This window comes from Vespa crabro, chromosome 4 (genome assembly GCF_910589235.1).
Source record: "Vespa crabro chromosome 4, iyVesCrab1.2, whole genome shotgun sequence".
Lineage (NCBI taxonomy): Eukaryota > Metazoa > Arthropoda > Insecta > Hymenoptera > Vespidae > Vespa > Vespa crabro.
In genome coordinates, this window is record NC_060958.1 from 129,472 (window position 1) to 157,374 (window position 27,903).

The 27,903-nt window shown below is 37.0% G+C and overlaps 3 protein-coding genes across 12 annotated transcripts in view; 2 read left to right on the forward strand and 1 right to left on the reverse strand.

Annotated features, from left to right (window-relative positions):
• Window positions 1-260: 260 nt before the first annotated feature.
• LOC124423834 (putative U5 small nuclear ribonucleoprotein 200 kDa helicase) lies at window positions 261-8,169 on the forward strand. 2 transcript variants are annotated; one of them, XM_046962081.1, is made up of 6 exons: window positions 261-538; window positions 765-928; window positions 1,010-1,529; window positions 1,616-1,862; window positions 1,942-2,269; window positions 2,997-8,169. In XM_046962081.1, exons 1-6 carry the CDS (start codon window positions 494-496, stop codon window positions 8,101-8,103), a joined length of 6,411 nt encoding a protein of 2,136 aa, XP_046818037.1. In that variant the 5' UTR covers window positions 261-493; the 3' UTR covers window positions 8,104-8,169. The 2 variants fall into 2 exon arrangements, with proteins under 2 accessions (XP_046818037.1, XP_046818038.1); XM_046962082.1 differs by lacking the exon at window positions 261-538 and having other exon boundaries at window positions 886-928; window positions 1,010-1,091; window positions 1,154-1,529.
• LOC124423837 lies at window positions 8,163-18,288 on the reverse strand. 5 transcript variants are annotated; one of them, XM_046962090.1, is made up of 4 exons: window positions 18,265-18,288; window positions 11,579-12,410; window positions 10,769-11,233; window positions 8,163-10,393 (listed from the first exon to the last, which is right to left on the reverse strand). In XM_046962090.1, the coding sequence occupies exons 2-4, from the start codon at window positions 11,863-11,865 to the stop codon at window positions 10,093-10,095; spliced, it is 1,053 nt and encodes a 350-aa protein (XP_046818046.1). In that variant the 5' UTR covers window positions 11,866-12,410; window positions 18,265-18,288; the 3' UTR covers window positions 8,163-10,092. The 5 variants fall into 5 exon arrangements, with proteins under 5 accessions (XP_046818046.1, XP_046818043.1, XP_046818042.1 ...); XM_046962087.1 differs by lacking the exon at window positions 18,265-18,288 and adding an exon at window positions 15,610-16,094; XM_046962086.1 differs by lacking the exon at window positions 18,265-18,288 and adding an exon at window positions 15,519-16,094.
• The window catches only part of LOC124423835 (janus kinase and microtubule-interacting protein 1-like), a 38,352-nt gene continuing 27,412 nt past the window's right edge, over window positions 16,964-27,903 (forward strand). For 3 of the 5 annotated variants that reach the window (XR_006942168.1, XR_006942169.1, XR_006942170.1), the window contains exons 1-6: window positions 16,964-17,135; window positions 19,948-20,299; window positions 20,522-20,869; window positions 21,628-21,934; window positions 22,613-22,726; window positions 25,594-25,701. Coding sequence is in view for 1 of the 5 variants with exons in the window: in XM_046962083.1 (XP_046818039.1) it covers window positions 17,111-17,135; window positions 19,948-20,299; window positions 20,522-20,869; window positions 21,628-21,934; window positions 22,613-22,726; window positions 25,594-25,701 (1,254 nt within the window). In the remaining 4 variants the exon portion in view is untranslated. The remainder of the gene's footprint in view (window positions 17,136-19,947; window positions 20,300-20,521; window positions 20,870-21,627; window positions 21,935-22,612; window positions 22,727-25,593; window positions 25,702-27,903) is intronic. The other 2 variants (XR_006942171.1, XM_046962083.1) reach the window with 1 other exon arrangement.

Below are 27,903 nucleotides of genomic sequence, written 5' to 3' on the forward strand. Positions count from 1 at the left end.
CAAAAAAAACTATGGATATATTGTCAAATGATAAATTTTCGTGTCACACTCATACAGTCCTCTAATATCTCTTCTAATATCTCTTTCTTTCTTGAAATAAAAAATCGATCGAGAAAAATGTCTATGGTCGAAGAGTAACAATCGGGATCGATTGTAAAATATCTAGAAGGATCGATCCTCGAGATATCGATATGGTATAATCGATTTTAAAAAAGATCGATGCAGTAATCGATACGGATATCGATACGGATATCGATTTTTTACAATCGATATCTCTAATTCATTAACTCAATACGTTATACCATAAGATGGACAAATAGTTTACGGATATGATCGTTTTATATTATGCACAATTCTACCAATGCTAATAATAACGTAAATGAGAAAACAAGCGTGAAGTGTATGGATATATGAAGCATTCGGAAGTGCAGTTCGTATCTTTTCTAAGATTAACCTATTAGGATATTTGTTTCACAATATATTGTAAGAGAATATGGCGGACGCAGCAGCGCGGCAACTGCAGTACGAGTATAAAGCAGTGAGTATCAGTTGATCCTTCTTTTTAAATATAAATCTAATATCATATCAGTAAAATAAACAAACAAATAATATTATTTATCGTAATCGTGGACGAAGGTATCCATTTTAAAATGGTCTCATAGGTCAACGTTACTTATGGGGGAATGTTTACCGGGAATGCATTCGTAATGTGTTATCATACGTTAAAACGTTATTACTCTAATGAAGCTTATGTCTATTTCTAGAATTCAAATTTAGTTTTACAAGCAGACGTTCGACTAATAGAAAGACGTAGCAGAGATGAAGCTACAGGAGAAGTTATGTCCCTTGTTGGGAAGCTCGATGGCACACGGATGGGAGACAGAGCTCAACGAACGAAACCAGGAAAAGCTGAAGAAAGAAAGGCAAAGTAAGAGAAATCTTAATTCAATTTAATTGTTAATTGATTGAACGTTAAACGTTAAATATAAATAATGTTTATGTTTTATAGACGTCAGAAGCGCGACGAAGCACAATACGATTTTGCACGTATGAGAGGTGCCACTTTGCTCTCTGAAGGAGTTGATGAAATGGTTGGTATCGTTTATCGGCCCAAAACTCAAGAAACACGTCAAACTTATGAAGTATTGCTCAGTTTTATTCAAGAAGCTTTAGGTGATCAACCACGTGACATTCTATGTGGTGCTGCGGATGAGGTTTTGGCGGTATTGAAAAATGACAGATTAAAGGAAAGAGAAAAGAAGAAGGAAACAGAATTGTTACTTGGTTCGCTAGCCGAAGAAAGATTTGCGTTATTGGTGAATCTTGGAAAGAAGATAACAGATTTTGGAAGCGACGAAAAAAGTACTACAAATGAAGAAAATATTGATGAGACTTATGGAATTAACGTACAATTTGAAGAGAGCAGCGAGGAAGATGATGAAGACGTTTATGGAGAGGTTAGGGAGAATGATGACGAGGGAGATGAAGGAGAGGAAGCTAACGATGATAGAGCCATTCATGCTGAGAACGTAAGAAGATAAATAATATAGTAATTAATATACGTACGATTTTATTATTTATATTTAATGAATTATTATATTTCTTTTCTTTTTAGTTAGGTGGCGCGGAAGAGATGAAAAAGGAGAAACCATTGCATCCGCTTGATATAGATGCGTATTGGCTCCAAAGAAGATTAAGTAGAATATACGACGACGCAATGGTCTCTCAAGCAAGAGCAGCAGAAGTCTTAACAGTTTTGAAGGATGCTAGCGATGATCGTGATTGTGAAAATCAATTAGTTTTACTTTTGGGTTACGACTGTTTCGATTTTATAAAGCAGTTAAAAAAATATAGACACACAAGTAAGTTAACATGCCAATACTTTATGATTACTTTGTGGACTAATATAATTTATTTAATAATGTTAATCTTTTACTTTAGTTGCTTACTGCACAATGTTGGCAGCCTCGCAGTCCGAATCGGAGAGACAAAAGATACGTAATAAGATGAACGATGATCCGATACTTGCCAAAATTTTGAAACAATTGGATACAGGAAAAGGGGATGATGATGCGGACGAAACAATGGAAGCCAGAGCGCAGCGTAAGAGAAGAGAAGAAAATGAAGACACCGGTGGTCCAGGAGGTCAAGTACAAGGGACTAGAAATCTAATAGACTTGGAGGATTTAATATTTGCACAAGGAAGTCATTTTATGGCAAACAAGCGTTGTCAATTACCTGATGGAAGTTTTAGGAAACAAAGGAAAGGGTATGTATAGCAAGGGCCACAGGAATTTCCAACGATTTTCAAACGTCTTATATGGCTGACTTTTATTAGCTAACATTATGAAAGAGGTTAATGTCAGAACGGTAAATCAGTTATTAGAACGCACTTTAGTTCCCAACTTTTAACAGCGCAGTTGGTCCTTACTTTTTCGAAAACGACACAGCTCGTGCTGTTATCGTCAGACGATATACACATATATATATATATATGTGTGTATATATAGAAACGTTGCATAAATCCTTGGAACCACCATGAAGACAAATTAGAATTGATCTTAAAACATTGTATAGTTGGATCGTGCATTGTTTGGTTACATAAATTATTTGGTGGTCGCATTTGGCCAATTTTCCCCCTACCCTGCTCGATCCATTCGTGGAATTATCTCGAGAGCAAAGTTTACCGTACCCCGTCGATATCGAAAATTTCAATGAACGGATGGAATTGCTGTTATTTCCAAAGTCTTGAACAATGTTTGAAATGGAGTTTTAACAAAGAAACAAATTGGTAGTATAATAGCTTTCTTTGAGGAATAAATAAAAAAAAAAAAAAATGTCAAACTTAAGGACCCAAGTTCATTTGATAAATCGCCCAATGTTTTAGAACAGTTCCTGTGCCACCCTTTGTATATTATTTAAACTCGTAAGATTGACCCATATGCACCCATTTATATTTATAATTTACAATTTCCTTTTATTTGATATATTTCTAGATACGAGGAAGTTCATGTACCTGCTTTGAAACCCAAACCATTTGGCGAGAACGAGAAACTTCTACCGATCGAAGATTTACCAAAATACGTCCAACCTGCCTTTGAGGGTTTTAAGACATTAAACAGAATTCAAAGTCGTTTATATCAGACTGCGTTGGAAAGCGATGAAAATTTATTACTGTGTGCTCCTACTGGGGCTGGAAAAACAAACGTTGCTCTTCTCTGTATGATGCGTGAAATCGGTAAACACATTAATGCAGACGGCACAATAAACGCGGACGAATTCAAAATTATTTATGTAGCGCCAATGCGTTCTCTTGTACAAGAAATGGTTGGTAATTTTGGAAAACGATTGTCGACTTATAATTTAACAGTCTCGGAATTGACCGGAGACCATCAGTTAACCAGAGAACAAATAGCTGCGACGCAAGTAATTGTTTGCACACCGGAAAAATGGGATATTATAACGCGTAAAGGTGGCGAAAAGACGTTCACCTCGTTAGTAAGATTAATTATTATCGATGAAATTCATTTGTTGCATGACGAAAGAGGACCGGTATTGGAGGCATTGGTGGCAAGAACGATCAGGAACATTGAAACGACGCAGGAAGACGTTCGGCTTGTAGGTCTTTCGGCTACGTTGCCAAATTATCAAGACGTTGCCACGTTCCTGCGTATAAAAATGGAAACAGGCCTTTTCTATTTTGACAATAGTTTTAGGCCCGTTGCCTTGGAACAGCAATACATTGGCGTGACCGAGAAAAAAGCATTGAAAAGATTTCAAGTTATGAATGAAATAGTTTATGAAAAAACAATGGAACACGCAGGTAGGAATCAGGTATTGATCTTCGTGCATTCTCGCAAGGAGACCGGTAAAACTGCACGTGCGATCAGAGACATGTGTTTAGAAAAGGATACCTTAGGGCAATTTCTTCGAGAAGGTTCCGCTTCTATGGAGGTATTAAGGAGCGAAGCGGAACAAGTTAAGAATCAAGAGCTTAAGGATTTATTGCCATACGGATTTGCCATCCATCATGCCGGTATGACCAGAGTAGATCGTACATTGGTCGAAGATCTTTTCGCCGACAGGCACATACAAGTTCTCGTTTCAACCGCCACTTTGGCTTGGGGTGTTAATCTGCCAGCTCATACGGTCATTATCAAGGGTACGCAAGTTTATAATCCAGAAAAAGGCAGGTGGGTCGAATTAGGTGCCTTGGACGTTCTACAGATGTTAGGTCGAGCCGGTCGTCCGCAATATGACACCAAAGGCGAAGGAATTTTAATTACCAATCATAGCGAGCTACAATATTATTTGTCTCTTCTGAATCAACAATTACCGATCGAATCGCAATTGATCAGCAAGCTACCGGATATGTTAAACGCAGAGATAGTATTAGGAACCATTCAAAATATTAGAGATGCCGTGACCTGGCTCGGTTACACGTATTTGTACGTTAGAATGCCGCGTTGTCCCAATCTCTATGGAATAAGTCATGACAAATTGAGAGAAGATCCTTTATTGGAATTACATAGAGCTGACTTGATCCATTCTGCCGCGGTTGCGTTAGACCGAAGTGGTTTGATTAAGTACGATCGTAAATCGGGAAATTTCCAAGCAACCGAATTAGGTAGAATAGCTTCGCATTATTATTGCACTCACGAAACAATGTCGACGTACAATCAACTTCTGAAGCGTACATTAAGCGAGATCGAATTATTCCGAGTGTTCTCATTGTCCAGCGAATTCAAAAATATCAACGTCAGGGAGGAAGAGAAATTGGAATTGCAAAAGTTAATGGAGAGGGTACCTATACCGGTCAAGGAAAGCATCGAAGAGCCTAGTGCCAAAGTGAACGTATTGTTGCAGGCATACATCTCACAATTAAAATTAGAGGGATTCGCTCTGATGTCCGACATGATGTTAGTTACGCAATCGGCAACGCGATTAATGCGAGCTATATTCGAAATTGTATTGTTCCGCGGATGGGCCCAATTAGCGGACAAATGTTTATCCTTGTGCAAGATGATAGATCGTAGAATGTGGCAGTCCATGTCACTTTTAAGACAATTCCGAAAGATGCCCGAGGAAATAGTCAAGAAAATAGAGAAGAAAAACATGCCGTGGGAAAGATTGTACGATCTCGGACCGAATGAAACCGGTGAAATGATACGTTCACCGAAATTGGGCAAAACCATTCATAAATATGTCCGTCAGTTTCCAAAATTGGAATTGTCGACGCACATTCAGCCGATCACGCGGTCTACCTTACGGGTCGAATTAACGATCACGCCTGACTTTCAATGGGACGAGAAAGTACACGGTGCCTCCGAAGCATTTTGGATTCTCGTCGAGGACGTCGATTCCGAGGTCATACTACATCACGAATATTTCCTTTTGAAAGCGAAATACGCGACCGACGAGCACTTGATCAAATTCTTCGTTCCAGTATTCGAACCCTTACCGCCGCAGTATTTCTTACGCGTGGTATCGGACAGATGGATCGGCGCTGAGACCCAATTACCCGTAAGCTTTAGACACCTTATATTACCGGAAAAGAATCTACCGCCCACGGAGTTGCTAGATCTCCAGCCTTTGCCGATTACCGCATTGCGAAATGCAAAATTCGAAAATTTATATGCCAACAAATTTCCGCAATTTAATCCGATACAAACCCAAGTATTCAATGCGGTATACAATTCCGACGATAACGTATTTGTCGGTGCACCAACCGGCTCTGGAAAGACTACTATTGCCGAATTTGCGGTACTACGTTTGTTGACACAAAATCAAGAAGGCAGATGCATCTATATGGTCAGCAAGGAGGCATTAGCCGAACTGATTTATGCCGATTGGCTAGTAAAGTTTGGCCAACAACTTAACAGAAAAGTAGTTTTATTGACTGGAGAAACTGGAACGGATCTGAAATTACTTGCCAAAGGACAAATAGTGATAACGACCGCTGATAAATGGGACGTGCTCTCTCGAAGGTGGAAACAACGAAAAAACGTACAGAATATTCAGCTATTTATCGTGGACGAATTGCAATTGATCGGCGGAGAGGAAGGTCCTGTATTGGAAGTTACTTGTTCCAGAGCGAGATACATCTCTTCGCAATTGGATAAACCAACTAGAATAGTGGCTCTTTCAGCGTCGTTGGCCGATGCCAAAGACGCTGCGCAATGGTTGGGTGCACCAGCTGCGGCAACTTTTAACTTTCATCCTTCGGTAAGACCCGTACCATTGGAATTACACGTTCAAGGAATTAACATCACCCATAACGCCTCCAGATTGGCTGCTATGGCCAAACCGGTGTATAACGCTATATTGAGACACGCCGCTCACAAGCCTGTTATCGTATTTGTACCAACTCGTCGACAGGCCAGATTAACAGCCATCGATTTGTTAACGTTCACAGCGGCAGAGGGTGCGCCATCGAGATTCTTCCATGCCGAGGAAGCTGATATCAAGCCCTTCTTGGATAGAATGACGGATAAAACGTTGAAAGAGACCTTGTCTCAAGGTATAGCTTATTTGCACGAAGGATTATCTGCGGATGATAGACGTTTAGTCGAACAAATGTTCGACAGCGATGCCATTCAAGTAGCAGTGGCAACCAGGGACCTATGCTGGAGTTTATCCATTAGCTCCCACTTGGTAGTAGTGATGGACACTCAATGTTACAACGGGAAAACTCACGCGTACGAGGATTATCCGATAACGGACGTATTGCAAATGGTAGCACGGGCTAATCGACCTCTCGAGGACGACGATGCCAAGTGCGTGCTCCTTTGTCAAAGTTCTAAAAAGGATTTCTTCAAGAAGTTCTTAAACGAACCGCTCCCAGTGGAAAGTCATTTGGATCACAGATTACACGATCACTTTAACGCCGAAATTGTTACAAAGACGATAGAAAACAAGCAAGACGCGGTCGATTATTTAACATGGACGTTCCTCTACAGGAGACTTACTCAAAATCCAAATTATTACGGATTGCAAGGGGTCACGCATAGGCATTTGTCCGATCACCTATCCGAATTGGTCGAAACTACGTTGAACGATCTCGAATTGGCCAAATGTGTCGCGGTCGAGGACGAAATGGATACATTACCGTTGAATCTTGGAATGATCGCCGCATATTATTACATCAATTATGGTACCATAGAATTGTTTAGTTTATCATTGAACAATAAAACGAAGATACGCGGTCTCCTGGAGATAATATCGGCGGCTGCCTATGCGGAGTACGAAACGATTCCAGTTAGACAACGAGAGGAGAATTTGTTGAGAAGTTTAGCAGCGCGACTACCTCATGCACCTCAAGCGACAAGAATGGCTGATCCTCAGGTGAAGGCTCAACTACTCTTACTAGCTCATCTCTCTAGGATACAGTTAGGTCCGGAATTACAGAAGGACACGGAATTAGTTTTGAGCAAAACGATTAGATTGATACAAGCCTGCGTCGATGTCCTTAGCTCTTCAGGTTGGTTGACACCAGCCGTTGCAGCTATGGAATTAGCACAGATGGTTACGCAAGCCATGTGGTCGAAGGATTCTTACCTGAAACAATTACCGCACTTTACCTCTGAAACGATCAAACGATGCACAGAGAAAAGCGTCGAGACCGTTTTCGATGTAATAGAACTAGAGTTCGACGATAGAAATAGACTTTTACAGCTGACCGATGCACAAATGGCGGACGTTGCTAAATTCTGTAATCGTTATCCCAACATCGAAATGTCCTACGAGGTTCAGGACAAGGATAAATTGCACAGTGGCGGTACCGTTAACGTTATCGTTCAGCTCGAAAGAGAAGACGAAGTGACCGGCCCAGTGATGGCACCTTTCTTCCCACAAAAGCGTGAAGAAGGTTGGTGGGTTGTCATCGGTGATCCCAAAACCAATTCTCTACTCTCCATCAAGAGACTAACTTTGCAACAAAAAGCTAAAGTAAAGTTAGACTTTGTTGCACCGGCGCCTGGACAACATTCATATACTTTATATTTCATGAGCGACGCTTATTTAGGATGCGATCAAGAGTACAAATTTACAATCAACGTTAGTGAATATGAATCGGATGCGAGCTCTATTAGTGAATCCGAATAAAGAGGTTGCTGAATTTCATTGTATCATTCTAATATAGGTTAAATAAAGTCTTTTCTATGTATAATAGATTCTGCGATTTTATTAGGATTCCATACCATCCGATGTGAAATCACCGGGTAAAGGATCGGTACTGCGAGACTCACAAATGTAACATTTGGAAGAAACGTTAAATATATAATATAAGAAGGAAAGCGTACGTTATTCCAATCACGCATTCATCGTTTACAACCCCAGGAATGTATAGGTATACGCACATATACATATCATACATATATATATATATATATATATATATATATATATATATATATATATGTATATATATAAATCTTCTCATTAGTACGTGTAGGTGTTTATTGTGTGTTATGACGCATAATACTGATAATTATTTGCGTATTATAAGCGAAGTCTATTAATCGGTCGGTTATTTAACGGTGAGAGAATTAGTATAAAAGTAAATTCCAAAGGTTACAGTTTTCTTTTTTTTTTTTTCTTCTTTTTTTGTGGGGGGGGGGGCAGGATTTATTTTTTTCTTTCTCCTTTTTTTTTTTATTTTTTTATTTTCTTTTTATTTTGGTTTCACTATTTATGTTTGACTGTTAAGGCTTTGATAGGAACACGTATTATTAAACCGAAGGCAGATCGCAGGGAGCTTTTCGTGTTTTCTGTTAAAGTACCTGTCAATATATTGATTTGCATAATAGATAGAAAAATATCTTGTTGTATCAAACTGAATACAAAAGTGTGTTCGTCTTGTTTTTCCGTTTTCTTTTTTTTTTTTTCCCCCTTTTTTACTGTAGAAAATGTATAAATTTGTTGTTAGTAAAACGACAAATCGTTTGGATATGTCAAAGTAAACGTATCGAGGCTCGTTAAGAAAGTTCTCAAAAGCTCGTTGCGATCTCTCTTCAATTTTAGCGTTACGATTTCTTGTAACTTAATTAATACTTATCCTGAACACCTGGCGAGACGCGATTAATCGAAATCTCCGCTTCTAAGAAAGAAAATAATAAAACTTCTTCCTTACATAGTTGAATTTTGTAATATATTAGTAGCAGTCGAGCAACGATGCTATCAACGGTTCTGTTCATTTTTTGGATAAAGTATAACACTGACAAAGAAAAAAAGATAAGAGTTTCGCTATCCTAGATTCGCTATACTATATCACTGATGCAACGACAATAATATCAATGTTGCATTATGTATCTTTTGTCTTTTTTTTTCCTTTTCATTCATTTTTCAATTTCATCTTGTCAATGACGGAGAAAACAGAGAAAATTTGTCATCGAATAAGAAAAATGGAAAATATATCACATACTCTGTCGTTGCATCGACGATAAGTATAAGTATAATAAAAATGAGATAGATCGTGATGTCGCATTTTTAGTCTCAACATTCTATGGCTCTAGGTGCGTGCACTTGGTGAATCAGTGAGAATCGTTATCTTCGTACACATTGTTCCGATCGACCGATTGTTCGGATATGTTCGCCGGAATTATTTCCTTTTTTTTATGTTTTTTGTTTTTTTTTTTTTTTTCTTTTTTCTTTTTTTGTTTTATTTTGTCTTTTATCTATTTAATGTGATATATCTTTGGACGAGAGGGGACGGACGTCTCTCAATCAGTTTCTTTTTTCTTTTTTTTTTTTTTTGTTTTTCTTTTTTTTGTTTTTCCATATCTTTGCACTGTAACAACTTTTATTCCTTTATGAAAAGATCTTCCGTTTACGAAATTACATCTCGATTTTATTTATGTATGTGTGTGTGTGTGTGTGTGTGTGTGTGTGTGTGTGTGTGTGTGTATCTTAAATCGAGATTTAAAAGTTAAAGAAAGAAGAGGTTAAGATAAACGGAACAACGAATATTAAAAAGAAACAAAAGAAGAAGAAGAAGAAGAAGAAGATAGAAATAATCCGTCAATGCCGATTAGTCCGTGATCGGTAAGCGCCATAGGTGCTTTTGATAAGCCGATTATCATCAATCGATTAGGATTATTCGACACTGTCGACGATCGCTGTATCATCGAGGGTGTGAAGCCAATTGAAGATCATCATGTTCCTCTCGTACTTGGATAATTGATTACCACGTTCCCTTTCGACGTCTCTGACGGTCAAGGCGTGATTCCGTTCCTTACGACCGATTATCGATGTACCAGAAAGTCCTGAAGTAGTACCAGGTACGAGCAATGTCGTACCTGGTGTATTTTGTGCCGCACTTGCCGCTGCCTCCAATTGATCCAAGTTGAATTCACTTTGAGATAGTCGTTCGAGAGCTCGATAAGTCGTCAGCAACCTGAGAAGCATGAATCGTATTAATGTTTCAAGGATACATTCCTTTTATGTGTAAACATCCAATTTTAGGTTACTCTGGATACTCTTTAGGCGTCCTAGATTCGTCGGTTAGTTTCTTCATAAAATTCCTTGTCAATGTCGATATTCTATAGAAAATATTTTTCTCTTAAATAGTTTTCTCTTAAATCCTAGAACACGTTTTTACTCTTTCTTTCCTTTTGTAAGTTTCGCTTATCTAGAAAATATCTTGAGGCTTAATCTCTTCTAACCTTAAACGATCTCACAAATTTTCTTCGTTAAAACGAATGATTTCGATTTTCGAGCAAGATTAAGAGAGGACCGAACATAACCTTAATTGTATATAGTTATAACCTACCTTCGGCGTATATAATTCTGTCGAACCTTCTTATTGACAGACCTAATGAGATCGGCACCGGTAAAGGGTATAGGTGGTGGTGGTGGAGCTGGTGGTGGCTGAGGTGCAGACGAGTGAGAGCTCGATGATTGTTGCGGCTGTTCTTGCGCTGCACCACCGTGAGGACTCGGAAGTTGAGAGGTACTCGCTACGGGTTCACCAACAGCGACCCACGTGCTACAGGATCTCGAGGCATGATCGAGCCTCGCGTGTTCCAATAGTAGATTGTTTCTTTGGGTATCGAGCGCCAATGCTGAGACGGCCGAACGAAGTCCAGCTGGTACAGATGCGTCTGGGCTTGGTAATTGCGAGACATCGCTCGTACTGAAGCTTTTACGAAGGCCCAGTGCCGAGGAGAGAACACCGCAACTGCGGATCAGATCGTTCTCTTCCTCGAACCAGAGAATTTCCGGAATATCGGCTGGTCTGAACGAATCAGATAAAATAGATTCTTAGCTACGTTGGATATGACAAAATGATGGGCTATCGTTAATATAACGTACGTTTCAGACTTTTTCATTAAACCTAATATTTAATAATTCCAATTACATGGACCGTCCTGTATACAAATATGAGTTGTTAGGTTTGCGTGTCATTCAACGCGTACGTCATATTGACAAATACAAATTCGTCCAAAGGAGTAATTGAAAAAGTATCGCTAATGATGACACATTTCGAATAAAGCACATTGATGAGTAGAGCAAGCCCATTATTTTTATTCTGCTCTGCACATGACAGATCTCATGAATGGGTCAATGGATGTTCACCCACCTGTTACCCTGAATTTGCCGATCGGGTTTCGGCGAGGGTCCCCGTCCGGCTAGCTGCACATCGCTGTACGACTTGAAGGTGACCAACCTGTTGGCACCTCGTAATTCGCTCGCTATCGAGGATACACTGAAGAGGGAAATATCGGTGGTGACACTTTCGTGACTTGGCGAACGCAACATGCGCGATGTCACTTGAAGCGTTGGACATTGTACGGTGATAAGACTGTTGCAACCTTGCGTGCAAACGTTTGGCACCGGTGAGGCTGGTTTCGTCTCGCTTTCCGACATCCTTTATTTTCCTTTTTCTTTTCTACTTTTTTCCTTTACTTTTTCTTTTACTTCTTCCTGTTTCACCTTCCTTTTTCTTATCCTTTCCCCCTCAACCGTTCGAATTTCGCTCGTGAATCATGCAGGGTCTTATCAAGTTGAACGCTTTTGCCACGATGACCATCGTTTCTGGGCCAAGTCGAGCCGAATGAACCGAATCCTTTTAAGATTCACTCGACTACGTCGTCTATTTTAATAACGCGACACCGACGGTGAACGGTCTTCGTAATAAAGAACCTTGCTAACGTCCATCGACGCGAAGAAAACAAGCTCTTTCCCACTCGAGTAACACTTTGCGAGCTCCTCGTTTATCCGTGACCTTGCTCCTCCACTCACGTCTCGATCGTTCCACTTATCTTCGCCGTGTTAATTTATCGCGTGTATCCTCACCGAATCTAATCGAAGCGACGAAACGTTTACTTCTTTATTTTTTCCTTTGAGAAAAATACTTTCGATTTTTGCATTCGTTTCTATTGTCATCAGTTTCTTCTATAATCCTTTTTTCTCTGAAACCAAAGGAGAAGAATGAAAAGAATGTGAACACGAACAATTTCTTTCTCTTTTCGAAATACTTTTCTACTTTGCGAAAGTTTACAAAATATGAAATTTGCGTGGCACCATGCGAACATGACGAACGTTTACAATGAATATATGACAATTATTTTTTTTTTTTAAGTTATTATTCTATTTCATAATAGAACGCTCAATCGTTCTTTATAATTTCTACGTGCTCTCGAGATGCATGAAAAATTTGGCATATTTATCGTAAAACCAACAAAATGATACAGATATACTAGGTGGCATATAATTTTTCTCATTGACTCGTCGTGATAACGTTCGTTTTTTATTTATTTTATCGGAATCGTTCGATCGAAATATTACTTTACTTTTTATCATTACTATCATTTATAGTGATGCACAATAATCATTAAGAAGACACTTTCACGTGCTCGATAAAAAAGATCGATTGATTGATTAAGAAAAAGTTATAGAAAGATCGATGAAAAACGAAGAACAGTTTTCAACGCGACAGTAGAACGCAACGCGGCAACTGAAATGCACCGCATGCAAGAAAAGGTCTCGTCGTTTCCTCCTCGCGCGCGCGCGCGCACGTTCTTTCTCTCTCTCTCTCTCTCTCTCTCTCTCTCTCTCTCTCTTTCTTTTCTATTCTTCCGTTTCATAGATTTCTTCTCTCTTCCCCACAGTCCTCTTTGCACATCAACGAGAGACAAGAGAAATATTATCTAACCGCAAAACAGCAAGTCATGTACTACCAGGCTACAACAATCTGCTGTTTTCGTGACATCCCAATTCTTTTACTTTTCTTTTTATTTTTTATCACATACATAAACGTCAAAATGAATTTGAATCATCTTGAAGAACAAGATAATCGAATTATCAACAGTTTATTAGTCCCTTTTTCTCATTTTCCTCAATATTTCGACGCAATAAAAATATATTTGGAAGGAAAAAAGAAATACATATTTTTTTGTGATAGAATTTATAGTATCTCTTTTCTTTTTCTTTTGTTTTCTTTTTTAATTATACCAAATGCAGTGTTATTTTCTTATATTTTTTTTTTTTTTTTTTTAATAGAAGAAACTATGCGAATTTGATTCGTTTTTGTTGGTGGATTCGTGTGAAACGTTTAAACGAGTAGAATTAAATTAAGTACACAGGGAAACTACAGACGGTGCTAATCGAGACAAACGCATAATGCGACTTGTTTAAGCCTTTGTTATGCCTTGCAGAATTCATCCATATTTTAACAACTTAATGTACCTTAATCGACGAACTCGAATCCATTACAATGGGTCGTACATCGTTTAGTTTTATTCGAAAAAAAATTATACGAAAAAAATTAAATTAGCAATTTTTGAAGGATTACTATCAAGAAATGTTGATAAACACCTTACAAACTCAATTCTTCATACCTGGCACTTGTCTCAGATTGTTCACACCTGCATTCTTATCGTATTTCAATGAAATAAAGGAAAAAGAATTCCTTGAATCCGATAATCTCTATAGAAAAAGAAAATGTATTTAGCTTGTTATCAATAAAGCCGTAACACCTTCGCGTCCAGTTTCACGTCTTAACTACGAGTGAAACATTATCTAATCGCATCGATTCCGTGATCTAATCATACCAACTGGTTGTCGAAGGAAAAAAAGAAATAGAAAGAAGAGTAGAACCGATAGAATTGCTACTATCAAGAAATTGACGACTCGCGTGCGGAGACAGGAGAGAAAGTATCGAAATCGTTGGCGAGCAAAGAAAACGTGAAATCTGCTCGTGAAAAAGAGGAATCGATTAATCACTTGACAATTTCATAAATCTCGCTTGGAAAAAGACAGTGAGTTTCTATAGGAAAATATTGTAAGTTTTATCGTTTTCAATAAAATCAAATATTACAATTCATTCAAATTATATATTTTACAAAAAAAAAAAAAAAAAAATAGCTAAAAGCGCCCCCCACCCCTCTCTCTCTCTCTCTCTCTAGATTAAAACTTTCGATTTTTGAAGGATTTGATTTAGAAGAAACAGGCCGGTGTCTATATTTTGGTATAATCAGAACATTTTCATTTCTGGTCTTCTTTTCACCAAGTCGTTAAATTTCGAAGAGGGGTTTCAAGGTTCACGAACTTTTCTTCGAATCGATACTTCGATCCGGATCGACGAACCAAGAGTCTAGTTTTCATGGTCATTGGTGCATGAATGATTCAGCCGATGGTACGGAAGAATAGCTTTGTATATCGAGAATATAAAGAGTGGGAGGGGAAATAGCAACTGGAGGTTATTTTGTCATACGGCGAAGTCGTCCCAGTGGTTATTTTATTGTACTATTCGATCGTACCTATGACTCGACAATTTCGTATACACCGTGTAGTAAAATCGTGAATGGTTCTCGTTCAAGCGGCAAAGTGGAAATGGTCAAAGACGTCTGACAGTCGGTATTCGAGAGTCTTAGGTTCGATGGTTCTAAAGAGAAACGACCTCTAATATAAGTAGTCGGGCATCGTCTGAAGCGGCTATTTCTAGAATATAATTTCATTATCCGATCTAATAGAGAGCCATAAGCGAGTCAAGACAATAACTTTGCTGTCTTTGAACTTTCTACAAGTTCTATAATATCGAATAAATATATTCAACGGATGTAGATTTATTAACAGCTTAAAGTTGAGGTTACATCAAATCTAGTAAAATAGCATTTCGCCGAAATCGATTAGCTCGTTATTTCCACCACCATTCTCCTCCCACTTTTCTTCGTTACACGTATACAGTACTCCCATATAAACTATTATATAAATCTAACAAGCGTACCGATAAAGTAACCACGAGTACGGTTAATCGTTTCGCGATCCGTCCCTTGGTTGATAACAATTTACTCGTCCACGCTCGATGTGTTCTAAATGTAAACAATTAAATCGAACGTGCAAAGTGGATTTTGATTCACTAAACATCTGTTATACTTCTGTTTCACTGTCGACTAACCGGTTGTACCAACGTTTCAAATTCGGACAGTATTCGAATCGATGAGCGTAAAAGCTCTTATCTCTAATTTCGCAATCACAACAACAACAAGAAGAACAACAAAATCACTTATAATACATACCTACGAGCGAAGAAAACGAAATATATTGAGAAAGACACACTCTAACCACCATTCAAATACACTTTATACATATAGACACACGAATATTCACCTCGGATATACATTTCACTGGGCAATTTTCTTCTTCTTCTTCTTCTTTTACTTTCCTTTGGAAAGGAGATCGAAGTATGAGAAAATTCTACTTTCTAGTTTTTTTTTTCTTCGCCAAGTGGTAAGTACAAAGAAAGAGAGGGGAGGAAGGTAGAAAGAAAGAAAGAAAGAAAGAAAGATAAATCGTGAGAACACACGTGAAAAAGGACTAATCCAAATCCAAAGACGTAGAAAAAGAAGTAGAGGATGTTGCTAACTCGAACTAGGTAGAAGGAGACGTAGAACGCAGCAGGACGCGCGAACCAGAGGAGATTGTCTCCCTGGGCTTTACACGGTCGACGCTCGGCACCGAGGGGTTGCTCACTGCACAGGCGTCGATCGATAGGGACGCGGAAAGCCACCCTCACGATTCGCGACTCTCCTTCGCCGGCTACTCGTGCTGGTGACTCGTAACCCCTAGGCGCTTCCGATAGTAGTGCCTCTCTACTCTGTCTTCTTCCCTTTCTTACCCACCACCTGCCATCTCCTCTTTCCTCCTCCTCTTTTACTTTCTTAACTTTTTTTTCCTCTTTCCTCTAGTACCATACCTCGTCCCACTCGATACTATTGTTAGAAATTATACCCCTTCCAATCTTATTTTTCCTTAATGGACGAGCAAATACCAAACTTTTTTTATTTTCTAAAAAACAATTGCATTGTAGTTTTATTCTTTTATATCCCTTCTATCTCTTCAAATTCAATTGATTGGCACAGTTTATACAAATATTATTGGGATAGAATAATTAGAACATTTTTAATATTTATCAATATGAATTAGAATGAATTTCGTCGCTTAGAAAAAAAAAAAGAACAGGAAAAATAGATTTGAGAAAAACAATGCAGATCGGAAAAGCAAAATTCTACTCAAGTGGAGAGAAAAAGGGAATTTGTCGGATCACAGGAGAAAAGGAGGTTTGAGTCTATTCAACGTACGTCGCAGACTTGGCTCTAGGTAATTTCACGATAGGATATGTTACGAACACGTAGGTAGAGAATGAAAGAAAGATACAGATAGACAGCCAGAGAGAGAGAGAGAGAGGGACAGGCATGCACACACGCACACACATGTACGTTTTCTACGACACGTCGACCACACGTTCGAGATATTACGTGTTCGTAGACATAACGATCTGTATATACGTATGTATATATATATATATACGTACATATGTGTACACACGTGCGTGCTTGAGAATGCGTAGGTGTCGAGCTTTACGAACGAAAGGGAAATAGAAAGAGAGGTGATCGTGGTTGGAAAAGATGAGAGAAGGCTAAATAGAGGCGAAGAGACGAGGATGAAACCGAGCGAGAACGATCGTCGTGCTCGGTTACATATAACTCTCTCGGTGCTTGCTGCCAGTGTAGTTTAGGCTTTTAGTTAGTGACGGTGTCTCTCACGCGGAGGACCCTCTTCTCCCAGGAAAAGCAAAATTTTCTAACGAAACATCTCGAACCTATCGATCATGCAAAATCGTCCTTACAAGAACGGTGAGTCCTTGTAAATCGTTTCGAAACACATTTTTTTAACATGATTTTTCCTTTTTTCTCTTTTTTTCTCTTTTTTCTCTCTCTCTCTCTCTCTCTCTTTTCGTTCATTTTTCATTTTTCTCTCGCCTAGAGGACAATACGAATTTAATTTTACTAATTAATTAATGCAAACTCGATTAACACGAAGCATTACTTTACGAGTTTCGAATTCGATTTCGTGATTTTTGATTCATTCAATGTACACACGTTGTTATTCGCAGTAACAACGATACGATTAGAAAATTAGGCGACTTAAGTTAAATTGTTCGAAGGAGAATGGACGGAGGGTCGAGTTTCGAGTCGATGACGCAACGAGTTAATCGAGTCTACCTTTTTCATGCACGCATCTTTGAATTACATGTGGGAGTTTCCATCGCTTTTTTTCTCCGTTTATTCCTAGAAACGTTGAACTCATTCAATTTTCTTCAGTTTGCGTTATTTGCATTGTGAAACTGTAACATATGATTTATGATGTTTGTTTCATTACAACTTCACGACGATATTCTTCGATTTTAATAATCGCACGTATTCGATAGTAATTTTTGATAACGTTTATAAATTACGGCCTTCAATATGAAAAACAATACATCTTCGATGACTTTTAAGACGATAAAATATAATGTAAGGTTCTACAAAGAAATAAACAAAAAAGAAAAAAAGAATTTTTAAACGCGACTATACGTGAATGTATTTTCAAATTTATTTCTTTTTAGTCATTGCGGAAGGAAAATAATATAAAACAAGAAATTCGTTTCTACACGATCCCATGAATTCCGTTATAACGAGATCTAATATAAAATATATATCCATCGCGTGACTCGAGGCGAAACTCGTTTTAACTTCATCAAATCCCATGAGTTCGATGTTTTTTGCATCAAATAAAAATTGTAGTTGTTGTGTTTGCAAAACAGCGAAATAATAAAAAATTGTTCAAACGGTATGGTTGGGTGTTGATAAGGATGAATAATTACCGGTTAATTGCATCTCATTATCGGTTTTCATAATTATCGATAATAACGATGAGTATCGAGAGTAACGAACGTTTGACCTAAATTCACAGATCGAAGTCGGAAATTTCGTTGTACCTCACCTTCGTTGTACTTTTCGATTTCGTTATTACAATCCGTAACGAAAGTTTTCCGCCCGCACAAGTTACTTTCTCTGCGCGCGAAACGAGTTTAAAACCGCGCCTATGCGAATTCTATCGAAAGTGTACGTTTCGTACATACGTATATGCGACATACACGCGCGCGCGCGCGCGCGCGGGCGCATGAAAAACAAGAGAGAGAGAGAGAGAGAGAGAGAGAGAGACACAGTTCCGAGGACTCACCGTTACCCTCACCATCTATTCTCTCTATTTTCGAGCCGGTGTCCCCTCGCAAAAGCTTAGCTGCTTCCCTTAGATACTTCGCCGTTTCTCTCATTTCGAATAAAACGAAATACGTTAAATCGTCATGTATTTTTAGCTCTTACAAATTTACATATATTTCATTTTGCACGTTAGAAGAGTCAGAAAAACGTGAAAACGATTGAAAGGAATCCTTTTTTTCTTCTCTTCCTTCCTACCTGTCACTTAAATCTATTTGAAGATTTAGAGATAGTAGAGAATACTTTTTATGAATACATTTTCAAAAAACGAGGAGAAAAGGTTTCCCTTCCCTTTTTTATTTCATTTTATTATCTTTTCCTCATAAGGAAGATGGAAGTAGAGTAGAAATAATCTCCAAACAAGGGAATATGTATACAAAAAGGAAAAAAGAAAAAAAAAAAAGAAAAGGAAAATAAAGAAAAGAGAAAGAAAAATAGGAAAATACAAGCATGGCAGTTTTTCCTTGATGATTTCGATGGAAAAGATGAAAAAAAGTAGCGACTCGGAACGGAAGGGGCACGACCAATGCGGGCCAAAGCACTGTGCTATTCATAGATCTTTCTCTTTCTCTCTCTCTCTCTCTCTCTCTCTTCACACGTACACACGTACACAGTATCAGTTTGAAGGCACGATGTGAACGGAACGTGCAATAAAGAGCGAGGTTGGTGAGCTCCACGCACGGCACCGGGAATCGTTGCTGTTCTCGCTGGATCGATGATGCTCCACGATAACAAAGTGGTATTTCAAAAGTTTGCCGTATTCGTGATAGAAAGAGACGGAAATTTCAATTTACCAATAACTTCGATTTATTCGACGGTCTGTTGTTTGCGATTTTATCGCTTTAAAAAAGTCAATAACGTTTTGCCATCTTTCGACTTTCGCCTTTATTTTTCTTGCTCGTATCCAACGTAAATATTATCCCATTGTTACTGTTGTTGTTGTTGTCGTTATTATTATTATAAACACCATTAATGTTTTGCCTTCGTTTTATTCTTCTCATTTATTACCTTTTCTCGTGTTACCATTAGTCTTACCGAACAGATATTTGTATATTTTAAGCGTGCCAAGAAGTAGGTTAAGATTTAAGCGGTAACATGGATTGAGCTAAGCCATTTGAACGCTCGAAAATATTTCCTATTGGATATGGTTCAATGGAAAATCGGTTTCACATTCGGTAGATAAATCGATAAATTTATCTATCCGTTTTTTCTTTTCATTTTTAACATATTGCGAGATATATGTCACTCCTTCTCTCATAGATATTTACAATAGCTAGATACTGTGTACGATTAGCGATAAAATCTGTTAAAAATTATTCACCGATACATGTTGACTCATAAAAGTTGGAAAATTTAAAAATAAAATCTATTCATGGTTTCCCTCGTTCTCATTTAAATCTTTCAGCGACGATGACGAGGCTCTCTGCGGGAGACACCGTCAAATCGACCAATTCGACTAACTCAACGATAAACGGGGAATGTTCCGTGATAATAATTGGAAATGATCCACATCTTCAGTGTACTAGAAAACGAAGACGATTGGATCTTTCGACGACGGCTACGGACATTCCCCAAAAGACGCAACGACGCAACGACGAACAGGACGATGGATGCGACGTTGATATTATTCCCGTCGATTCTTATCGAAACTCAGAATCAATAAAGCGTGATAGAAAGAACGAGGACGATACGACGAGGAAGTTTAGGCAGGATGTTTCTTACAACGTTAATTGTCTTACGTCTGATCAAAGAAAAAGGTAAACGTAAAGGATAATCGATAAGCATTAATAAAATTCTCATTCATGGTATATTAGAAATTTTTGTAAACAAAACGTTCTAAAACGCGTCTTCGATACGATACGATACTTTACGATATGTTCTATGTTATTGTTCGATTCAACGTATCGTTCACCTTTGTTTACGAGGACGCAGAAACGTTATCTAATGGATAAAGTAAAATGTATCATTGTGGATTGCAGTAAAAGATTGCCGGACGAGAGAGAATGCCAAGAAGAAAGACAGATTGAAAATGACACTTGTGTAGCAAACGTAAAGAGAAAGAAACAGGAACAGGATGCTTCCGTACGTAGGCTTGTCCTTTCGAATAATAACGTCAAAGACGAATCGACGAGGCTCAGAAAAACGATACAGTGGCTCGAGGAAGGAGCACGTAGATTACGAGAGGATCTTGCTAATGCCAGAACCGAGTTGCACGAGGAAAGAAGGGCCGCCAAATTAGTCAAAAGAGAAATCGAAACGGCCATTAGGGAAGCGAAGGCTACGGAAGCTACCAAGTATCAACTTATAATCTCGGAATTGAAGAGCAGGTACGTTTATCGGTTGACCTTGATCGATCGATTAAAATGTCATGGTATTTATCGGTTCTTTGAGTAATAGGTTAATTCTTTGTAAAGGTTTAATGTCAGAAAGAATTACATAATCTATCTATGGATTTAATTAACGCATTTATCGTCAAAGTTTACATAACCTTATGCAGATAAAAGAGATATAATAAAATTTGCTCTAATTATTCATTACTCTCGAATTATTGTTCGTTTATTAAATGATAATCTTCTTAATCTTGTAAATGTCAGAAGAGCCCAAATATTATCAGTTGGAATAATTGATTAATCGTTGAAAGATTTTGCTCATTAATCTCAATCAAAAGGGTTTGTCGAATGTTACGAATTAAAAATACGATGGTAATCGCAAAGTCTCCTGATATCATCGTGAAAAAAAAAACCCGAGCGAGCTTCGATAGAGGAGACGTTAAAGTTTACGAGGTCGCGCGAGAAGGATAGAGAAAAGAGAGAAAGAAACAAAAATAAACAAAATAGAAAAACAAAAAAGAACAAGAAAAAAAGAAAGATGGTGACGAAGACTCGATGGAAAGCAGGAAAGAATAATAAAAAGAATAAGAGGAACGGAAATCACGGCGTGAGTGAGTGACACGAGCATCAAACTTCCTTCTCCTTTACCTGCTTTTTTCCTTTTTCATTCCTCTGCTACGAGTCTCTCTCTCTCTCTCTCTCTCTCTCTCTCTCTCTCTCTCTCTCTCTCATTCCATCTCTATCTCTCTGTTCAGAGTCTCTCGTGGGGCCTCGGCAGAATCAAATTGCACGTCGCCGTCGCCGTCGTCGTTGTCGTCGTCGTCGTCATTGAAGGTGGACCTCATAAAGGAAGAGAATCATAAACGAGAGATATCGGCAATGAAGAAGAGGCTCGTAGAATCGGAGAATACGATACGAAAGCTCAAGTTGGAAAGTTTGAATCTTCAGGGAAAGAGCGCCCCCTGTAGACTCGATGGTTCCACTTGTGCCGAGGTCCGACGCCTTCAAACTGAAATTCACGCTTTACGCGCGAATAACGAGAAACTCGAAGCGAAATTACGTGTAAGTAATCATCTTACTTTATCGATTATTAATATAAATAACGTACCCTTTAAGACTCGTTATTAGAAATACGTTCAATATCTTAGACGAAAAATATATATTATCATACACAATCGTTATATTTGTTCGGTTGTTGTTTTTCTGAGTTTATGTTGTTTTTACAAGATTTCACCGTATTTTCTATTGACCAAAAAATATTTCATTATCTTTAGTTAACTCATCCTAGATAATATTGACGTATCTATATATCAAGTATGAGGAGAAAATTAGAAAGAGTGAAAAGTATTCGATTAATAAGGATTAAGATCTCTGATTTGTGTGATTTCATCTGTTATGTTGAAATATTTATTTGTTTAATTAACGTTTACTCGTTTAATTATTAAATTCAATGATAGATCGTTTAAAGCGATAGAAAAGTTTAAATAAATATCATATCATTATAGATAAGATATCATTATACGTTGACCGTGCTGTAATTTACGTACCAAGTTGACCTCAAGTACGGTCAAGCTATTTCTGTAGTGTTCAGACGTACATACGCACGCGTATGCACAGGACGAGTCTGCCTAGTCACGCGTTTACACGGATTAACAACGTTGCTTTTAGATCTACTAGTACTAATTCTAAAAGGTAATTTAAACTTTCACCTTATAATTAACACCGAACGTATTCCTTTAGATCGCCACAGATGCCGAAAAAGTTCGAGCGGCCGAATTACGGATTCAACATGAGAATCATGAGGCCGAGCTCACTGCATTACGAAAATCTTTGAGAAGCGAAACGATTAAAATGGTAAGTTTTCAAATACTCCAGTTTAATTAGTTTTCAATTAGAGTTGTTTTTTTTTCTCTCTCTTTTTCCTGTTCTTCGTAAGAAATGAAGATAAATATGACAAAATCGTTAAGATTAGAGAAGTAAAGTTTGAAATAATTAATTCTTGGGGCATCTTGGGAAATGTCATGTTCTATTTGAAAAAGTCTAATGTTATTTCCAATTAAAATATTAATATCAATTCAAGTAGTATTACGAAGAAAATAAGAAATATATTTTATCCTAGAATTAATTCTAATAGAAATTATAAAAAAGACCTAATTGAGTGTAAAACTTGATATTATACCGTTTCAAATGCATCTTCGATGATAACGTCATCTAATCGTACTTCAGTTTGTTCGATTTTTGAAATTAGCATTCATCCATGAAGATCTAATCGATGATACGCCTTATGATCTACGCCTTGTGATCGAAACGAAAGAGAACGAAAGAAAATAAGCGATAAAAAGAAAGGAGGCTGCAAGGATAGTTCTCTCACGCATACGATACTGAATTCACGCGAAAATTCGTTTCACGGAGGTTCGATCGAAGGTGCTTATTAAAAAATTGTGCCCTCCAGGTCTAGCCCGTGTCGAAGGAAAAACTATTGGCCATGTCCCTCGCTATAACCGACATTACCTCGATGGACAACATTTTTGTCGATATGAAAAAATCTTTTCTGTCTCTTTTCCTACCTCGTAAGAACCATACCGTGCAATTATTCGAAATCTTCAAACTCTTCCCACGCTATTTATAGGTCCGGAATTTTTTCTGTGAATGGACACTCGTGAAGAGCCCATCAAAGATGCTTTTCATAATTCACCTCGTAACAACGACCCCTTCTTGATGTACTGCATCGATGCTCCGCTTAGCGATCAATTTACTTTGCTTTATCCAACGGTACTAGTTCTTGTTCATCTAATATCTCCTAGAAGAGAAACTTAATCGATATTTAATCTATGTAATGCGAATCTGTCTGGATATTATAAGAAATTTGTCCTAAATTGACTTATTATAAAATTCTATTTTCATCTTATACGTTTCTTTTTATAAATCTATATGTAAAATCTATACATATATATACATATATATATATATATATATATATATATATATATATATATATATATATATATATATATATACATATAGGACTGAAATGGATCGGATTAATTGGACTTCGATTCGAGGCTTCGTTTACCTTGATAATCGATTTATCACACTACGAGTCGAAATAAGTGTTTGTTCGTTTATTCGGTCGTCAGTTTTTTTCTTCCTACGGTAAGCTTACTCAATTCGAAGTCTACGGTAAAAATACAGCCAGGAAAAAAGAAATTAACGGGAGAGAATGTGACTATGTTCTTTAATGAAATTACTCTTCATCTATTATTATTATGCATACACATAGAACAACTTTAATCAATTTACTATAACGTTTCAATGTTCTGCTCCACCTTCGTTCAATTTAATTTTCGTTTTAATACGATTAACCGTACCAAATTAGATACTTATTTTAGAGTAGTCTAACGAACGAAAGAAGATGTTTTTTGACGATAAGAAAACAAAAAAAACGAAAAGAAAAAGAAAAAAAACCTTTTTAATTAAAATAGACTTGAATGAAAAATAAAATATTGGAGCAAGAGATAAATTATTTGTGTTAATTATTTTACTTTAAATCTATATAAATGTATTATTTAACGAGGTTAAAACGACAGAGGATCGTTTGATTTATTTTTATCGCATCAAGTAAGAGTTCCGTGTAATCTTATATACATAGATATTTTAACTCGAGATTACATTGTGAACTCTTTGTTTATTTTTCTGTCTCTATCTCTTTCTCCCTCTTAAATTTGCTTACTCACGATCGAAGCACGATCGGGAGAAGTATCGATGCCCTCTGATGTTTCACGGAACGACCTGCTAATCGCAACATTCGTCGAAAGAGAATTGTATCTGCCGCATTGCCGACGTAAATACGATCTCAATCGGATGCCGGGCGATTGGCCAAATAGCGAAAGATTCGCAATGAAGGGATGAAAGATAAAAAGAGAGAGAGAGAGAGAATAATGGTTACATCTCTGCAAATTAAAATCTGCTACCTATTGAAAAATTGAAAACGCTTCGTTGCTAAAGGCAATTTAATTAATTAAAAAATAATTATTCCCAACGTTTCGAAGTCAATAATTTCATTTGATTTTATAAGAGAGAAAAAAAAAAGGAAGAGCATCATTGTTCAATTTGATTACATATTTTTTCTTTTTATCTCTTCGAATATAAATAAGCGAGCGACGCGAGAAACAATATGACAAGAATTTCGAGGAGAAATTAATATGTTGAAAAATTCGAAGAATTTCCGATCGAATCACAATCGTCTTTCGAAGCTCTCAGAAACTTTACTTTTGTATCTAAAGGATCACTCCTTGCTACGAGTGCACTTCACTTTAATGGAAGTCGCTTTACTCGTTATCGCAAGAAAGCCATAAACGCACATCGGGTTACCTCCTACCTCATGAATGCATATTTTGGGGGGAATAATGTGATGATACACGTTCGAAATTCGCGCGTTCCCAAGGTGATGGCAAAAGGCCCCTGGGGCCCAACTTGGTGAGAGCTTCTCGAAAGCGGTACGAAAGGGACCGATCGTTGTCCTCTCCCCATTCACCATCTTTTATTTTCTTATTTGTTACTTGCAATTGTAAGAGAGAGAGAGGGGAACAGAGATCGGACGTTTGATTTTACTTTTTGCAACTTTCGCCGTGCGAGTATCGATCCTTTCTCGAGCATACGAACGCACACAGATTCTTGTCATTTCTCTTCTTTTTTTACATTTTTTTTTCTTTTCATCGTAGATGGACGAAATGCGAGGAAAGAGTCGCGAGATCGAGAAGCTTTCGAAACTACTGCAGGCCGAGAACTCCCGGAAACGGCGAAAGACGGCTGCGAAAGACGACTCACCGGTAAGTAATTTATTGTTTAATATATTTTATATCTATTATTTATTCGATCGCCTTATAATACTTTTTACAATGTTTAACGCTTCTCATATGAAAATTTAAGAATTTTATTATTATTATTGTTATTTGTTTCAAACGAATATATAACAGCTCTTTCTCCTTCTTTTTCTTCCGGGAGAAAAAACTCACGTAATTATTGTAACATTTAATATGGAGCTACAAGACAATCTGAATCACGTAGGAAATCATGTATTTTATATATATACATACATATATATATATATATATATATATATATATATATATATATGTATATATCTATATATAATAATATATATAAAAGAAGCGTCTTTAAATCAACTTTTAATTTCCCATGGCAGCTTTAATTAAATACCAAATTAATATCATGATTCATGATCGCTTTTAATGAGTCACACTATCGTAGAAATGATCATTAACCGTTTTAATGATAAATTTATTTTTTCTGCTCTCGTTTCTCTAAATACATAGTCAACAATTATTTTTGATTTAACGAATTAATCGTTACGTTATATCTAACTATTGGAAGAAAAATAAAAGATGCATCTACATTGTATCGGTAAAGAAAAATAAAAAGGAAAGTAAAGAAAAGAAAAAAAAGAAAAAGAAAAAATTTGGCAATTTGAAGAAACCGACTCACAAACATTTTTGATATTTATCTTAATGGGGAAGAAGCGAGGACGTGTGTGTCGGGTCACTGGTATTGTTACCAGTCGACGTCTTTTCTCGCAAGTGCCTCAGGAAGTTGCTCGTTCGCAGAACGGAACCGTTAGACATTAGAGGTGTATACGCACGCGATAAAGAAGGAAGCTAAAGTCCCTGCGCACCTTCCACGAGTCTTCCACATTCATTCCGTGAGCCTGTCTCGACCCGACCCGAGTTAGAGGCCGCATTTACCGTAAAGAAAAGAAAAAGACTTCAAATACGTTATTACGCGCATACACCTTTTAAACTAATATCATACATTTCACGAATTTGTTTATCTAATCTACTTGATTAACGCAATTTTTTTTATCGTCGGATCATTTCTTTAACAAATTCGACAAACCTGATTTAATTATTGCCTCTGTGTTGAATTATTATCTATTTATATATATATATATATATACATGTGTGTGCGTGGGTGTGTGTAGAAAAAGAAAAAAGAATACGAAATTGAGCTGTTCTAAAAATAACATTTCATATCCTTGAGATAGTATTCTCTTTAAAAACCCAGAATATATTATTATCATATAGTTATATAAACTTATGATAATTCCGCGAAAATAAGTGACTAATTACAAATGGATTGTTACAATATTGTTACATATAGATGATTTTCAATCGTTGTTTATCTTTTTTCATTAGTCTAATTAAAATTAATATTGTGGAATATATTGAATTAATTTTTTTGATTAGATTTACTGAACTTTGCATAAAAATGATTAATGCAATCGATCAAAATAATTTAATCTTTTACAAAGTTTCGATCAGACAGGTTTCGCTTGACGACTGGGAAAGTTGTTATTGCCTGACGATCGAGGCAACTCATGGCAAATTGAAAATGAGATATAGTGACTTTTACGTTGGCGATGAGTTACTATACATTCCAATGTCATGACTAGATTTAAAAACATCGAATGTAAGAAGTGGATGATTAAATAATTCAAGTCTTGATAGAATCTATCATTCATAAAAATCGATTGCAATTGAATCTAGATAACAATGGTTACACCAAAATGTATATACGATTATACACGATTAGATTGAATGACAATATAAGAGAAAAAGAAGGATTAGATTATGTAGGAAAAGAAACAAAGAGTTTTGCGATACTTTTCAATCAGATTAAACACGTACAATGTTTCATTTAATTATATTTTCTAAATTATTTTATTCAGTTATCTGTTATGTTTATTATTTTCTCTCTCTCTCTCTCTCTCTCAATTCTAATTGATACATGCAGATAATAATAATATTACGTATATATTATTATTGTTATCGTTGTATTATAGTTGGACAAGAAAACTTAATCATCACTTTCTATCATTACACTTTACACAAAGTTATACCAAGATAATAAATGTCAATATGTACATTCGTAAACATGGTATTAGTTCTATTCGATTACATGTATATAGAGATATTCATTTCTCGTGATATCGTAGGCGAGTTGAGTTAAACATC